Source organism: Plecotus auritus (assembly GCF_963455305.1).
Source record: "Plecotus auritus genome assembly, chromosome: 11".
In the NCBI taxonomy this organism is placed as follows: Eukaryota; Metazoa; Chordata; class Mammalia; order Chiroptera; family Vespertilionidae; genus Plecotus; species Plecotus auritus.
Window position 1 is genome coordinate 13,202,990 of NC_137777.1, and position 16,516 is coordinate 13,219,505.

General features: G+C 40.4%; 1 protein-coding gene across 1 annotated transcript in view; it reads right to left on the minus strand.

The window, feature by feature from the left end:
* RGS22 (regulator of G protein signaling 22) overlaps nucleotides 1–16,516 on the minus strand; it is a gene marked incomplete at its 3' end in the record, with an annotated part of 106,595 nt that overhangs the window by 54,599 nt on the left and 35,480 nt on the right. Inside the window, exons 9-14 of the mRNA XM_080646489.1 lie at nucleotides 15,941–16,102; nucleotides 13,402–13,576; nucleotides 10,993–11,117; nucleotides 7,105–7,219; nucleotides 5,334–5,456; nucleotides 4,467–4,568 (exon numbers count right to left, since the gene is read on the minus strand). Of these exons, the coding sequence (XP_080502615.1) occupies nucleotides 4,467–4,568; nucleotides 5,334–5,456; nucleotides 7,105–7,219; nucleotides 10,993–11,117; nucleotides 13,402–13,576; nucleotides 15,941–16,102 (802 nt within the window). The remainder of the gene's footprint in view (nucleotides 1–4,466; nucleotides 4,569–5,333; nucleotides 5,457–7,104; nucleotides 7,220–10,992; nucleotides 11,118–13,401; nucleotides 13,577–15,940; nucleotides 16,103–16,516) is intronic.

Sequence of the window (16,516 nt, forward strand, 5' to 3'; positions counted from 1 at the left end):
TGCCCAGACTCCTTATCCACATACACTGCAGATGATAAATGTGTGCTGTTGTAAGCCACAAAGTTGCGATACTATTGTGCAGGAATAGATAAATAATGCAGCTACAGACTACCATATATGTTTCAAGTGCTTAAAGAAATAAAAGAACAGCCAAAACCAGTTTGGCTCAGTGGATAGAGCGTCGGCCTGCGGACTAAAGGGTCCCAAGTTCGATTCCGGTCAAGGGCATGTAACTTGGTTGCGGGCACATCCCCAGTAGGAGGTGTGCAAGAGGCAGCTGATCGATGTTTCTCTCTCATCGATGTTTCTAACTCTCTATCCCTCTTCCTTCCTCTCTGTAAAAAACCAATAAAAATATATTTAAAAAAAAAGAAAAAAAAAGAAATAAAAGAACAAATAAACATGAAAATATAAGACAAAGAGAATAAACAGCAGGAAGATTGGAAAAAACACAAGTAGGAAGTCTGATTTAAAAAAAACAAAACACCTAATTCCTAAAATGATTTAACTCAATGGATGGGTTAAATAGCAGATTGAAATCTGCTGAAGAAATAATACATGAACTATAAAACAGATCAAAAAAAGTTTATCTATTTCAATTTATAACATATAACATAGATAGTAAAAGATGGGAAAAACTTGAGAGATATAGGATTGATAAACACAAACATTGACCAGACAGGGAATAGAGAATGACAGAGTACAGAAAAGAGAAGTAGAAAGGCTAAAGGAAATAATGGCTGAGGATTTTCCAGAATTGATGAGACATAATTCCTCAAATCCTAAAGCAATTTAGACCCAAGAAAGGTAATTATAGTAAACACACTGAAGTGAATAAAAAACACCAAAGTCAGAGAAGATTACAAAAGCAAACAATGCGAAAACGTATCCAGCCTCAAGGAACAATAATAGCAATACAAACCAGTAGAATAATATCTTCAGAGTTCTAAGAGAAATTGTCGACCTAGAGTTCTATATTCAGCTACTTAAATGATCAATGAGAGCATAAAAGAGATATTTTCAGAGAAACAAAACCTGAGAGATTTTCACCACTAGTAAATCCTAATAAAAAATCCACTAAAATATGTTCTTCATAAATTAAACCCTCTGAAAAGGAATGTGATGCAAAAAGCAATGGTAAAGCATGAAATTTGTGTATGACTAAATCTACACATTATTTAAAAATATAATGATGACTACATGACGGGTGTAAAAGAAAATTTTAAATGCTATTTAAAAAGAATATATAAAATGTGTGAGTTGTGGTAGAATTTGTGTTCTAAGATCCTTCACTTGTTTGAGAGGACAATAAATATAATGGTTAATTGTGTACTTTGTTAATTTCAGGATACGTGTTAAAATTGGAAGGGTGAGAACAGAAATGGAAGGAAATAAAATGTAAAACATTATTCCTACCTACATTTTACAAAACATGAAACTGAGGCTTATTAAAGTGACTGACTTACCCAGCCAATAACTATCATAATGTGACTTAAATTCATGTGTTTCCATTGCAAGTTCTGTGATTTTTTTTTCTTCTATGTCATATAGACTCTGATTTAGGTGATACATGAATATAACAATATATTACTCTAATGTTCAAATCAATAAGGCAAAAACCTCACACTGATGCAAGAATATCTTTATATTAACAGGACTTTGTGGTAGAAGAGCTGTGAATTTACCTAGCAATCCTCTTATTTCTCATTTCCATTTCATCCTTACCTACCCTCTAACCCACTAATTCCTACATTCTCCACATTATTTTTCTCCTAGGCTCTGATTTTTACTGTTTTTTTTCTTTCTTCCTCCCTGCCATTAAAAATATTTTTAATTTTGTACATGTTTGTATATGTGTGTATATATATGTATGTATGTGTAAACATGTATATTTATGAATCATACATGCTTAGTAATTTTTTAAAATCCCAATGTATATGTTGTCCAGAGTGGTAAATTCTAAATGCATAGTTTTTATGGGGATACAGTGTGTTTGAAAGATTTCTACAAAGGTAGACGTTACAAAATACAGTGGTGCCCAGATCTGCTTCATTCTATTGTAGTTACTCTATCACTGAAGCAAGTCAAAAAGCAGTAGGGCTATCTGGGATGCAATCTAGGCCCCAAATCTTAGCAGTCATAGATGGTCCCCTGGTAAACTGTTACTAGAGTCAGCCTGTATCCCTGTATTATAGATCCCCTTACGCCTTGCCAAAACCATTTCAATTGGTTTCTCACCACACTATTCTGTTGAAGCCATGCAGGAAAGTCTTCAGGGTGTGCCCAATACTGTAGTTCAAACTCCTAACCACAGTTAGTCATGTGAAATCATTGTCACTGACCCCCCTCCACACACACACACACCCCAACTAGTTTGCCTACAGATATGTCTACAATACTTCCTGAGGTAATAAACTTCAAGGGATATAATCTGCCTACTAGCATACATAAAAGCATGTAAGCCTTTGGAATGAACTCTGGGTCTCTTACCATACAACTTGCCAGATGTATAAAAAATATATAAAATCAAGTTCATAGCCACTTTAACACAGCGCCAGCTGATAATATCTTGCCATCCACATTACCAACCCAAAGATCTATAGCTAAATGTGCCATTAAAGAAAGCCATACATTTCTATTATAAAGATATAAATGGTATTTTACACTGTGAAATAAATCTATAGAACTATGGTGTTAGACAATTCTTACATCTGGAGGCACAGAAATCTAAAATAATTAAAACCTAAACAAATTTAGATGGTTGTCCCACTAACCAAAAGTTAAATAAAGTAACCAAGTAAGAAAGCAAACAAGAAAGAAAATAACACACGACTTTCTCCTTTTATTTCTCCCTGTTCACTAAAAGCCAGTTTCTCCATTGTCCCCTTCCACCCACCCCACGTTGAGTCCCCAAAAGATAACCTATAAAAAGAAGAAAAAGGTTATGGACCTTGATAATCCCCACACAGAATCATCCATCTCAGAATGACTAAAACTTGACTGTATCCTGCTTCACAATTACTCATAGCTGGTTGAATAACATCATTGCTAAGAATTAGTAGGTCTACGGAGCTCAACTACAATTTCCTCTCTTACAAGTGCATGGAAATATGGTGATGACAACAACAAAGATCCCACGTACTTGAGCCACTGAAGATTTTTGGAGTATGCTTTGTAGTAGTGAAAACATAATAAAAATAACGGATGGTACTTTAGCAGACAGGGGCAATAGGTTAGGGGGAGAATGATAAATAGAGGATTACAGGTAAAGGATTAACAAGCAAAAGAGCTAACTGTGTGGTCTCAGAAAATAGTACTGGCAAATTAGAGATAAAATTCATGATTTCACGAAGCCAGAGCTGGGCTGTGTAAAACTGAAGCCCTTGTTCTCACGGTGAAAAGTACAAAGTTCTATCTGCTGATTTGCAAAGCACAGTCATTAACGCCAGAGTCAGGGTGGTGGATGGAGCAGCGAGCATCCAGCAGTGTTCTTGGATGTCCTAAATAAGACGATGGCAGGGTAATAAATAACACGACAGAGCTCATCTCAGCATTGTTCAGGGAGAGTCCTCTGGAATGGGGTTAATTCAGATTTTAAGGACCACTTAAATGTTTAACAGATCCCAAAGCGATTAGCCGTTTTCTAGGCTTGACGACCTCTCTCTATAAAAGATCAGAAGAGCTTAGGGATAAAAAACTGAAAAGTCAGTTTCGTAATTCTATTCCCTCTCCTTCTTCCACAACACACGCACACGCACACGCACACGCACATGCACATGCACACACGCACACACAACAAAACAACTGGCCACTGGCACTCTCTTTGTCTCCCTTCACAGAGAATCCTCTGTTCGGCCTCCATTTTTCCCCTCTCTTCTATTTTTGCTTCAGGGAGGTCTTTTCTCTTCAGAGATAGTCTTTGCTCCAGCTCTGAGTATCTGTCTGTCTTACATCATGTGTAGCACAGAAGCCCAGGCGACATATGGTCTACACCACAGTCAACATTCTTTCCCGCCCTTTAGACAGGTCAGCAGCGTAAGGGTATCATCCAACAGTCAATTTCTGCAGGAAGCTCAGAGAACGGCTTTGTCAATGTCTCTGCTCCCAATCACTTCCATGATTCATTACATATCCTCTCTCAGAGTTCTCTTTTAAATCACTCATGACCAAACCAAAAGGCATAAATTAAAAAAAAAAAAAGAAAGGATGCTCCTTATTGGAACAAATATTGGCAGCAAAGAGAAAATAAAGAAAACCAAATAAAAAAGATAAAACTGAGAACCAACAGACCAGATGATAAAAACAATATTCTGCTGACATTTAAATAAAGTGATCCCCATGGCAAAAACTTAATTGTTGCTTTTTTGCCTGCACTCCCAGATTTCTCTTGTTTGGGGCTGGACTCAACTTTTCATTCCTCTGTGTACTTAGAGCCTCACAGTGAGCCAGCATTATTTACTACTTACTTGGGCTTGCTTGCATACTTTAAAAGGGTGAAGTGTTTCTTGGTAGAAAAGCTGATGATAAGCCTGTAGGTCAAACCAGAAGTACACACTGTTCTTCCACAGCTGCGGATGGAAAAAGCACGGAGGTTATTACCACCCAATTATTAAAGCTCTGCAAAGCTCTGACTTCAAATGTAAATAATTGCTTTTGCTTCTTGCTGTTACCATAAATCATGTGCAATTTAAGATCGTTTTCTTTTTTATCACAAATTGGCAACATACAAAATATTTATTGGTATTCACTAGAACATTATATTTTTGCATGTATGCTTCTCATATAATTGGTCATTAAAATAGTAAGTGTTCTAGTTAACAAAGAGCAATCACATACTTCTGGCACGAACCCCAAATCTAAAGGTATTTTGGTATATATGGGCAAATGTACATCATACCGGAACCAAACAGAACTCTTCATTTGAACTCGTGAAATACTTTTCATTTGAGCAAAGTGAAGACTTTCTGATTAAAAAACAACAACAACACTAAAAAACAAGTTTGTCACTACCCATTGTAATTTGTAATTCTTATAATTATCAAAAATAAAATTATAGGATTGGTAGAAATCAACTCTGAATATAATGTATTACATTGAAACAAAGTTATAGGAAAATAAACTGTTAACAGTGCAAGTCAATTCTTGTCTATCTGTATTTTAGTTTTTTTAATATTTAAGGAGGATAGTGAACCTAAATATTTAGTATGAAATTTCTTACCAGAGATGGAATGTTAACATCAAATATAATTATTTAAGTATTAAATTATTTCAACCTTTCTTATTTTAAAATGAAGTAAAGGTATAAAATTATGTTTAAAATAATAATTTTCTACCTCGTTCCCCGAATGCTCACAGAATTTAGTAAAGAAGAATCCAGCTCTATTCTCTACATACAAGGATTGCAACAAATTTTCCATGTCAGATCCTCCCAAGGCACCATCTGCCATGGTTTTAACCTAGATAACAAGACAGAAGGCCATTATCCACCCGAAACATTGTCCTTTTTATGGCATTGTACAACTGGTTTCATAATTCTGTGAGGCTGTCATTTCCCCAGAGGACTGTTTTATTTTTGTCCCATGTATGGAATCAATGCAGCAGTTTGCATCTGACTGTCATATAAGGTTCATTTCTGGAGCCAAGGTAGCAGCCGAGTTCCTTCTCTCCTAAACGAATAGGGTCACAAGCTTAGTGTTAGAACGACTTCGCAATCTCAACTATTTTCTTGCTTCAGGCACAGCGATACCATTTTAGGAGTCTTCCCAATCACTGTTGGTGGCCTCTCTTCTACATGTTTACTGTTAGTTTAACCTTGAGGTGATGCTGTAATCGCTACAAGAAAGTTATAAAAAGAACTATCTTCAAGGCCTCTCAATGCTGCTCATTAACAGTCTTCAGGGGGAGGGGCCCCCTCTCTGGATAGTCTCACCCCATACAGGTCATGGCCGTCAGCGCGGAAATGACAGTCGAAGTTCTCATAAAACTGCTATTTATGGGCTTCCCTGCCAATAACGTTGGCAACCCTAACACCATTCAAGGAACACAGACAGCTGGCCATTTCTTCACGCACAAGAGTGACTCTGGAGTCCAAAAGGGCTTCACAATCATATTAACCCTTTGCTATTTGTTATGGAACGTGGACTTCTTTCTAATCTTAAAACAGCTGTGGCATAAACGATTTAGGGTTTAAGTGAGGTTCTTGCTCTCTTTGTTATAGTGTCTCTCTGCCTCTCTCTCTATCGTCCTACTAAACAAATTCTGAGGTGAGAATTTAATGTTTTATGATGTCTAACTATTGGTATTCCAAAATGAAAATATCATCATTTTGGTAGGAAAAATACCCTAATTAGAAGAAAAGGAGAACTGTTTGCTTAGAATAAAATAGTTATATAATATCATATCTAAGTGTTGAAACTCTATCAGGACTACCAAGTTAAAAAGTATAATAATCCTTAGGGAATGTGAAATTGTCATCTAGAATTGGTGTGCTAAGTCCACACTTAGCCACACTACAAAAATACTTCATAAAGTGCTTCATAAACAATTCTAAGCTTCCAAAACATAACATCAAATATTATTTTTTATCAAGTGTTAAAAACTTAACAAAAATCCTAGAGGGTCTTATTTTGTGTTTGAAGTGTCGTCAAAACCAGATCACAGCTGTTTTTGAAAACAGCAAGCAATCTATAATAATAAAAGCGTAATATGCTAATTAGACTGGACATCCTTCTGGACGTCCTTCTGGATGACCTTCTGGATGAAGCCGGGGCTGTGAGGGACGCCTGGGTCCCGGGTGCCTGCCAGGGGCTGGCGGGAAGCCCCGGTCCCTGGTACCAGAGGGAAGCCCATGCTGGCAGCCGAGGGAAGGAAGGCCTACTCTTGCACAAATTTCGTGCATCGGGCCTCTAGTGGAATATATAGCAACATGGTACTACAAAAGGAAACCCAGAATTTTTGTGTAAAAAACCCTTTCGCAAGGAAAAAATAAAATGTGTTGCTTAGTAAAGAAAAAATGTTATGGAAAATCAATAGAAATTCTCTAAAATCAAGGGTCATTGATCAGTTAAGTGAGGAATCAAATTATTCAGTCCTCAAAATACTTACCAAAGGTTCTTCTGAATAAGTAAATCTTCTATTCAGCTCGGGCTTCAGACATTCTGAAATGTCAGTATAAGATGTTAAATGAATAACTTGGCTTCTCTCTGACATCTGCCTTGACCTAAATTAGACAAGAAGTAATTGATCAACGTGCATATTTTGAGCACCTTTGGTATACCTGGCACCAAATCTCAGAAGTGCTTCCTAGCATTGTAAGAGAATTAGACAAAAACAAAAACAAGTGTAAGCATCAGGTCCAGTCCTGAGGAATTAGTTGAGAGAATGCAGTATGCAGAAAGAACACTGTCAACACAATAACTATTGTTTGAATGAATTCAAGAATATATTATAGTTGCCAAATGACTGGGATGGATAATAAGTACTACAGGAGTATAAGAATGAGAAGTCCCTTTGAGGTATCTATACTGAAAAAAGGGTAATATGCTAATTAGACCAGGAGACCTTCCGGATGTCTAGGGGCAATCAGGCCAGGAGGGGAGGGCAGTTGGCAGCGAGCAGGCCGGCAGCGGGGGACAGTTGGGGGCGATCAGGTCAGCGGGTGGGGGGTAGTCGGGGGCAAGCAGGCTGTCAGGCAGAGTGGTTAGGGGTGATCAGGCAGGCAGACAGGTGAGTGGTTAGGAGCCAGCGGTCCCAGATTGCAAGAGGGATGTCCGACTGCCAGTTTAGGCACAATCCCTGGCCTAAACCGGCAGTCGGACATCCCCGAGGGGTCCCAGATTGGAGAGGGTGCAGGTCGGGCTGAGTGACACCCCCCCATGCACGAATTTCGTGCACTGGGCCACTAGTATTAGCAAATAAAGAAACGAGATTTTCCCTGAAAAATGGATAGGAGATATATTGTGGGGGGGTGGTGTGTGTGTGTCTGTGTGTATGTGTGTGTGTGTGTGTGTGTGTGTCTGTGTGTGTTTACAGGGGTTCTTTTTAGATGGAGAGAATAATGAACAATATACTATAAAGGTAGGCAGGAAAAGCCTGTTTAAAAGGCAACAAGTTAACTAATTTGCTTAGAGCAAGACAACACTAACAGTTAAGTGAACACTACTAGTATATGCTACAATATAACTCACATTATCATATTTAATTCTCACAATAAGGATTTCTATATGGTAGTCTGAGATAAGATAATGGAAGACTTTGGAGTTAGATTAATGATTTAGGACATTATTATTTTTTCCCCCTTTTTTTGTTAATCCTCACCCAAGGACATTTTTTCCCCATTGCTTTTCAGAGAAAGAAGAGGAGGGAGGAGGGTGGGGGGAGAGAGGGAGAAATGTTGATGTATGAGAGACACATCTATTGGCTGCTCCCCACACGCACCCCGAGCAGGGGCAGGGAGCAAACGCAACCTAGGTGCATGCCCTTAACTAGAAATCAAACCCAAAACCCTTGGGTGTGTAGGCTGATGCTCTAACCACTTAGCAACACTGGCCAGGGCAGGACATTTTTTTACATATTTTCTTATCCTGCTCCCTTTCCCACTCCCCTCTGCAATTATTCTAAACCTTACTTTCCAGATCCATAAAACATGCTTGCTCCACCTCACAAGTCTAATCCCACTCCATTCTGCCAGCAGACTACTTTACAGGTCCTTCTCAGATAAAATGTAGGCACAGCGTGCTTCCGTTTCTCAGAGAACACAGTACAGCATGCTTCAGTGTTTGCTCTTATTCACCCACATAACAGATACCTTTCTCCTTTAATTTAAGAGAAAGAGAGGAGGGAGAGAGAGAGCAATTTGTTGTTCAGTTTATCTATGCATTCAGGGGTTGATTCTTGCATGTGCCCTGACCAGGGACTGAACTCGCAACCTTGGTATATCCAGATGAAAGGTATCCAAATAAAAGAGGCAAAACTGTCACTATTGGCAGATGGCGTAATGTTATATATAGAAAACTCTAGAGACTCCGCCAAAAATCTTTTAGAACTAATAATTGAATTCAGCATAGTTGCAGGATACAAAGTCAATATACAAAAATATGTTGTTGTTTTTTTAATATATTTTTATTGATTTCAGAGAGGAAGGGAGAGGGAAAGAGAGAAACATCAATGATGAGAGAGAATCATTGATTGGCTGCCTCCTGCACCTCCCCTACTGGGGATTGAGCCTGGAACCCGGGCATGTGCCCTTGATCGGAATTGAACCCGGGACCCTTCAGTCCACAGGTCAATGCTCTATCCACTGAGCCAAACCAGCTAGGGCTATGTTGTATTTCTATATACTAATAATGGACTATAAAAAGGGAAATTATGAAAACAATGCTGGTGGGAATGCAGACTGGTGCAGCCACTGTGGAGAACAGTATGGAGTTTCCTCAAAAAGCTAAAAGTGGAACTCCCATTTGACCTAGTAATCACACTTCCAGGAAAATATCCTAAGAAATCAGAAACACCAATCAGAAAGGATACATGCACCCCTATAGTCATAGCGGCATAATTCACCATAGCTAAGATTTGGAAACAGCCTAAGTGCCCATCAGCAGATGAGTGGATTAGAAAACTATGGTACATCTACATATTGGAATACTATGCTGCTATAAAAAAGAAGGAATTCTTACCATTTGCAACAGCATGGATTGACTGGAGAGCATTATGCTAAGCAAAATAAGCCAGTCAGAGAAAGATACATATCACATGATCTCACTCATTTGTGGAATATAATTAACAACATAAACTGATGAATAAAAATAGAGCCAGATGGGGGAATGAGGACATATGTGATACCTTAATCAATAATGAAATTTAAAAAAAATAGAGCCAGAGACATAGAATCATCAAACAGACCGTCAAACTTCAGAGGGAAGGCAACGAGGGGGGTGGGGGTGGGGGGAAGAGATCAACCAAAGAGCTTGTATGCATATAAGCATAACCAATGGGCACGGGACTGGGGGGCAGGGGCAGGCTGGGAGATGACAATTGGGGACGGGGGGAAGGGGACATATGTAATACTTTCAACAATAAGGAATTTTAAAAAGAGAAAGTGAAGTGATAAATTATTAAGCACAGAATTTCTTACCAGTAGATTACTATTATTAAATGCAGCAGATTGTTATTAAACACAGAATTACTAACCAGCAGGATAAATATGTGGGCCAATTTAAATGAGTTCTATAATCTACTGTGTAAAATAATGACAATATTCTTTAGAGTCTTATGAGTTTTCAAGTTTGAGAAACACGGAATTAGTACACAGGGCTAAGTAAGAACTGGGGGCAATCTCCTCAGAGAATCTGGAGTATGGCTCAGGGAAGCTGGGAACAGAGGGTCACCTCTTCAAAATGACCAACCTCAGGAGCCCTACACCTGACTGAGAGTCTGCACGGGAACCAGTAGCCCTCTGTACTTATCGTTGAAATGTAAGAAAATCTGTAAAGAAATGATGAAAGTGCTGATTTGCAATTTCTATTTAATTTTTCAATTCCTAAAAAATCTTACCATTGCAGAAAAGCAATAGGTGCATAGAAAGCTGCACCAAAGAAAAGGAAGGAAGGGAGGGAGGGAGGGAGGGAGGGAGGGAGGGAGGGAGGGAGGGAGGGAGGGAGGGAGGGAGGGAGGGAGGGAGAGAAAGGAAGGAAGGAAGGAAGGAAGGAAGGAAGGAAGGAAGGAAGGAAGGAAGGAAGGAAGGGAGAGGAAGGAAGGAAGGAAGGAAGGAAGGAAGGAAGGAAGGAAGGAAGGAAGGAAGGAAGGAAGGAAGGAAGGGGGGAGGGAGGAAGGAAGGAAGGAAGGAAGGAAGGAAGGAAGGAAGGAAGGAAGGAAGGGGGGAGGGAGGGAGGGAGGGAGGGAGGGAGGGAGGGAGGGAGGGAGGGAGGGAGGGAGGAAGGAAGGAAGGAAGAAAGAAAGGAAGGAAGGGAGGGAAACAAAGAAAGCTGCACCTACCCTTTCTCAGTCATGCTATCCTTAGGAGAAACTGAATGCCAAGTCTCGTCTTTCCAAGGTTTTTGGATTGTTATAGATGGTTTCTTAGGAGATTTAGGAGGTTGTACTAAACTGGATTCTTCTTTCTAAAAAGTGGCAAAATAATGAACAAAGTGAAAGATGAGCAAGTTTTTAAAAAGGGAAAGAATAAAGCATAGCTCTGCACATAAACCTAGAATTTGTTTTGATCACTAGAGGATTTCTTCCCTTACTCTATCACCAACTATGCTTCCCACTATAATAAAAATGTTCTTCTTTCAAACTCCCACTTTTATGAAACCAGGAGGCTGAAACCTCTATAGATATTCTTTTTGCCACGTTTATTTTTTCCCCATCACCATTTATTTATCCCCTCCAAATCCTCTTCCACCCCCACCCTGCAATCACCCAATTATTGTTCATGTCCATGAGTTCTTTCTGTTTTTTGCTCAATCCCACCACCACCACCACCACCACCACCACCACCACCACCACCCTATAGCTATTTAGAATCTGAGAAAGGAAAGGCCTAAGGCTTGTGTTGTCTTACATCATTGTGAAAAAAGGTCTCTTTCCTTGAGGAAGAACTTTGCTAAAACATTTTTTGTTCTATAACTGAATAGGTTTTAGTGCTTGTGTGTGTGCGTGCAAAGCGTGCATGCATGTAGGTATGTGGCAGGGTGGACAATGGGAGTGGCAAGGTGGGAAAAGGACGTAAGAATAACGTTGGTCCATAATAAAGACCTGTATCTTAAGAGAACCATTTCCTTCCCTTTTTTTGGTAATCCTCTTTTTGTACTACTTTCATCTTCTCTAGTGTGAAAGAACACTCACTACTTCTAATTCTGCTGCTGTTACTTCTTATTCATTTATTCGATTTATATTTACTAAGCAACTATCATGTGTCAGGCGTTATTCCAGGCACTGGGGATGAGTAGTTAACAGAGAAAAATCCCTTATATTCTAGTAGGAGGTGACAGACAATAAACAAAGTATGTGGTCATAAGTACAGTAAAACAAAATAAAGCAGAACAGAGGAGGTAGTGATGGAGGGTACGGTGCGGTCCCACACAGGTGTGCTTCTTCAGAAGAGTCGAGGATAGCCTCTCTGAATAGGTGACAACTGAGCAGACACCTAGAGTGAGAGAGGAGGCAAGCCACGTGGACACCCGGGGAAAGGGCGCTCCACATGAAGGGAACAGCAGGTGCAGGGCTCCGGGGTTTTTGCTCGGTGTGCTCAGAGAAAAGCAGAGGCCATCGCGGTTGGAGTGGAGTAAGTTAGAGAAGTGTGGTAGGAAATTAGGTCAGCAGGTCAGCAAAGGCTGGCACAGCTGTGTACAGACTTTGAATGTTTATTCTGAGGGAGGGAGGAGGCCACTAGAGAATTCTGAGCAGGTACGTGACATGATCCTGTAATTTTAAAGGATCACTTTGGCTGCCTGGTGAACAGATTATAGGTTTTCTTATTCCCTAACTAGAGGCCTGGTGCACAAAATTTGTGCACTCGGGGCAGGTCCCTCAGCCCGGCCTTTGCCCTCTCTCAGTCCGGGAGCCCCTGGGGGATGTCCGACTGATGGCTTAGGCCCGCCGTGGGGAGTGGGCCTAAGCAGTCAGTCGGAATACCTAGCACTGCTGCAGAGGTGGGAGAGGCTCCCGCCACCGCCTCTGCACTCGCCAGCCGTAAGCCTGGCTTCTGGCTGAGCGGCGCTCCCCCTGTGGAAGCGCACTGGCCACCAGGGGGCAGCTCCTGCATTGAGCACTTGCCCCCTGGTGGTCAGTGTACATCATAGCGATCAGTCATTCCACTGTTTGGTCAATTTGCATATTAGCCTTTTATTATATAGTGCACTCAAGGGGGGTCCCTCAGCCCAGATTACGAGAGGGTGAAGGCCAGGCTGAGGGACCCCACCGGTGCAGGATTGGGGCCGGGAAGGGACAAAGGAGGTTGGCCAGCTGGGGAGAGACTGCGGGAGGACTCCAGGGCATGTCTGGCCCGTCTCACTCAATCCCGGTCTGCCAGACCCCAGCAGCAAGCTAACCTACCGGTCGGAGCACCTGCCCCCTGGTGGTCAGTGCATGTCATAGCGACTGGTCAACCAGATGACTGAATGCCCCCTAGTGGTCAGTACACGTCATAGTGAGCAGTTGAGGAGCCTTAGCATGTCATTAGCATTTTATGCTTTGATTGGTTGAATGGCAGACCGGATGACTAGACACTTAGCATATTGGGCTTTTATTATATAGGATTGTTGCAGCATGTATACTAACAATGAGAGAGAGAGAGAGAGAGAGAAGCCTATGATGAAACTTAAGATTTAGTGTACAAAACCCAAGCATGGACATTTTCCTATAAACTTAATAAAGAGATCAAAATATCCATGTACACCCTACCTCCGTATCAGATATCTGTGGAATGCAAGATTTAGGTCTTAATGGCAAAAGGGTTGCTATTTGTGGAAAAGGGTCAATATCCTTCCTTGGTTTCTCCTGACGGCGGTGCCACAATTTCAGTTCAGCACTGGCTTGCCTTATTGCGCATGAATGTGTCACACAGAATCGTGGTGCCCTGGTGGAGAGGAAAATAAATTTAAGATTAAACTACACAATAAGCCTCAAAAATCAAGAGCTCACAAAGTGTATAATACTTAGGCTCACAATTATCAGTCTTGCCATGGCCTTTTCTAATAATTTCTACTTCTTTTTCTGCTGCCTAGCTTTAAAAAACACATTTTTTCCATGATACATCAACTGCCTGAAATAACATTCATTCACATAAAGAGGCAATGTACACTCATATAAAGAAGAAAAATAATTTTAAAGTTGCATTCAAATTATCATCTACATGATATGAAAGAAAATCTATATACCTATTTGATTAAGAAAATTTCATGTGCCCTTGACCGGAATCGAACCCGGGACCCTTCCATCCACAGGCCAATGCTTTATCCACTGAGTCAAACCAGCCAGGGCCTTATAGTTTCTAATAAAATGAACATAAAATGCACCTGTGATCATTTTAACACAGTTTAGTATTTACTTATAGTAGCAAATAAAACTGGTGGATGAAAGTAACACTTTAAAATATTTAAACATCAGCCGAAGCCGGTTTGGCTCAGTGGATAGAGCGTCGGCCTGTGGACTGGAGGGTCCCGGGTTTGATTCCGGTCAGGGGCATGTGCCTTGGTTGCGGGTACATCCCCAGTGGGGGGGTGTGCAGGAGGCAGCTGATCGATGTTTCTCTCTCATCGATGTTTCTGGCTCTCTATCCCTCTCCCTTCCTCTCTGTGAAAAATCAATAAAATATATTTAAAAAAAATATATTTAAACATCAGAGGCAGAGAAACATCGATCAGAACGTCAAACGTCAGGGAAGGTAGGGGACAGTGCGGGTAAGGGGAGAGATCAACCAAAGGACTTCTATGCGTGCATATAAGCCTAATCAATGGACACAGACAACAGGGGGGGTGAGGACATGAATGGGAGGTGGGCGGTAATGGGGGAATAAGGACACATATGTAATACCTTAATCAATAAAGAAATTAAAAATAAAATAAAAACTGAGAAAAAATACTTAAGCATTTTATAATGTTAAGTATAATGCTAAAGTGTACTATGGCCTGGCCTGCATGGCTCAGTGGTTTAGCATCGATCTCTGAACAACAAGTTCATGGTTCAATTCCCAGTCAGGGCACATGCCTGGGTTGTAGCCTCGATCCCCAGTGTGATGGGCAGGAGGCAGCCCATCAATGATTCTTTCTCATCACTGATGTTTCTGTCTCTCTCCCTGTCCCTTCCTCTCTCTGAAGTCAATAAAAACATATTTTTAAAAAGTAAAAAAAAAAAAAAGGGAAAGTTTCTTATTGTTTTAGTAAATGTTTTATTAAGTTGGGTGGTGTGTACACAGATACCCACTATCGTATAATTTATACCTTTCTGTATCTTAAATATGTTTTTTTGAAGAAAAAAAGAGAAATGGAATAATACAAAGCATATAAGTAATATGGAATACCAAAATGGGAGATGATGACAGAGAAGTGGGCAAGGACAAATCATTATGACCTTACTTGCTAACTTAAGGAGTCTGAACTTTATCCAGAAAGCTTTGGGGTTACCACTGGAACCTTTAAAGTAAGTGGCGTAATCGGATCCATCACAGCCACAATGGACAGCTCCCTGGTCCGCAAGTGGCACACCTTTTCTGTTTCCGTTCTCTTCTGTTTAGAGTCCCTTGAGTCCCTGTTGAAATACTACCTCTTCTCGGTATCTTGTGTGTTCACCACTCTCTTTTTATTGTACTTACTTATTATATTTATTTCATATATACATTCCTCCCAACTGGACTATTACCACTGGACTTGACCATGTTTTAGTCTTGTATCCTTAGCACAACATTTGGCTTAGAGGAAGTGTTTAAAAAATTTTTATTGAAATGATAAATCTGTAACTCTAGCTACATGTTACACACACATACACACACACGCACACACACACACACACACACACACACACCAATTTGATGACATATCAACCATAAAAAGGTCAGGTGTAGAGAGATGTGCTCACAAAGTTAAAATGGCGCTTAAGTACTGTCAGCCTTATTATTGTCACTCTAAATTTCCACAAATTACATACTTTTTTCAATATATTTTATTGATTTTTTACAGAGAGGAAGGGAGAGGAAGAGTTAGAAACATTGATGAGAGAGAAACATCGATCAGCTGCCTCCTGCACACCCCCCACTGGGGATGTGCCCGCAACCAAGGTACATGCCCTTGACCGGAATCGAACCTGGGACCCTTGAGTCCACAGGCCGACGCTCTATCCACTGAGCCAAACCGGTTAGGGCAAATTACATATTTTTAAACATATAACTTGTAACTAGCCTAAGATAGTGAAAGCAGGTAACTTTGAGTCACATAATTTTTCTTACCAATACAGAAGTATGGGTTTTACAACGTCAGTCTGAATATTTACTAAGTGTGCTTTATTCCACTGAGATCCATCTAGCAATTTAAGTTTTGTTAAGATTTCTGTAGAAAGGTAGCAATCTCCACTGCTCACTAGATAGTTTTTTTTCATCTTTTCAAGATGTCTGCAATAAAACACATACAGACATTGATGCAATGTTCAACATTCAACGAGCCAAGTATTTCCACTTCAAAACATTTGAGAAAAGTCATGAGCTAGCTCAAAACCAACGCTAAGTTACAGGTGTACCAATGTGGGAGTGGCTGGACAACTTTGATAGGCTGAGCAATCGGCCTTGCAAAGATGCCCATGTTCTAATCCCCAGAACCTATGGACGTTATGTGCCTTAGAAGAGATTCTGAAGGAGTGACTAGGATTTTGAAGAAATTATCCTGTATGAGCTAGGTAGCCCTATGTACTCAAAGGTCTAAGAGGGAGGCAGGAAGGTCGGAGCCAGAGGAAAAAGTGAGGAAGGAAGCAGAGGTCAGAGAAAAGAAAAGACCGTATGCTGTTGGCTTTGAAGATGGAGGGAGGGGCC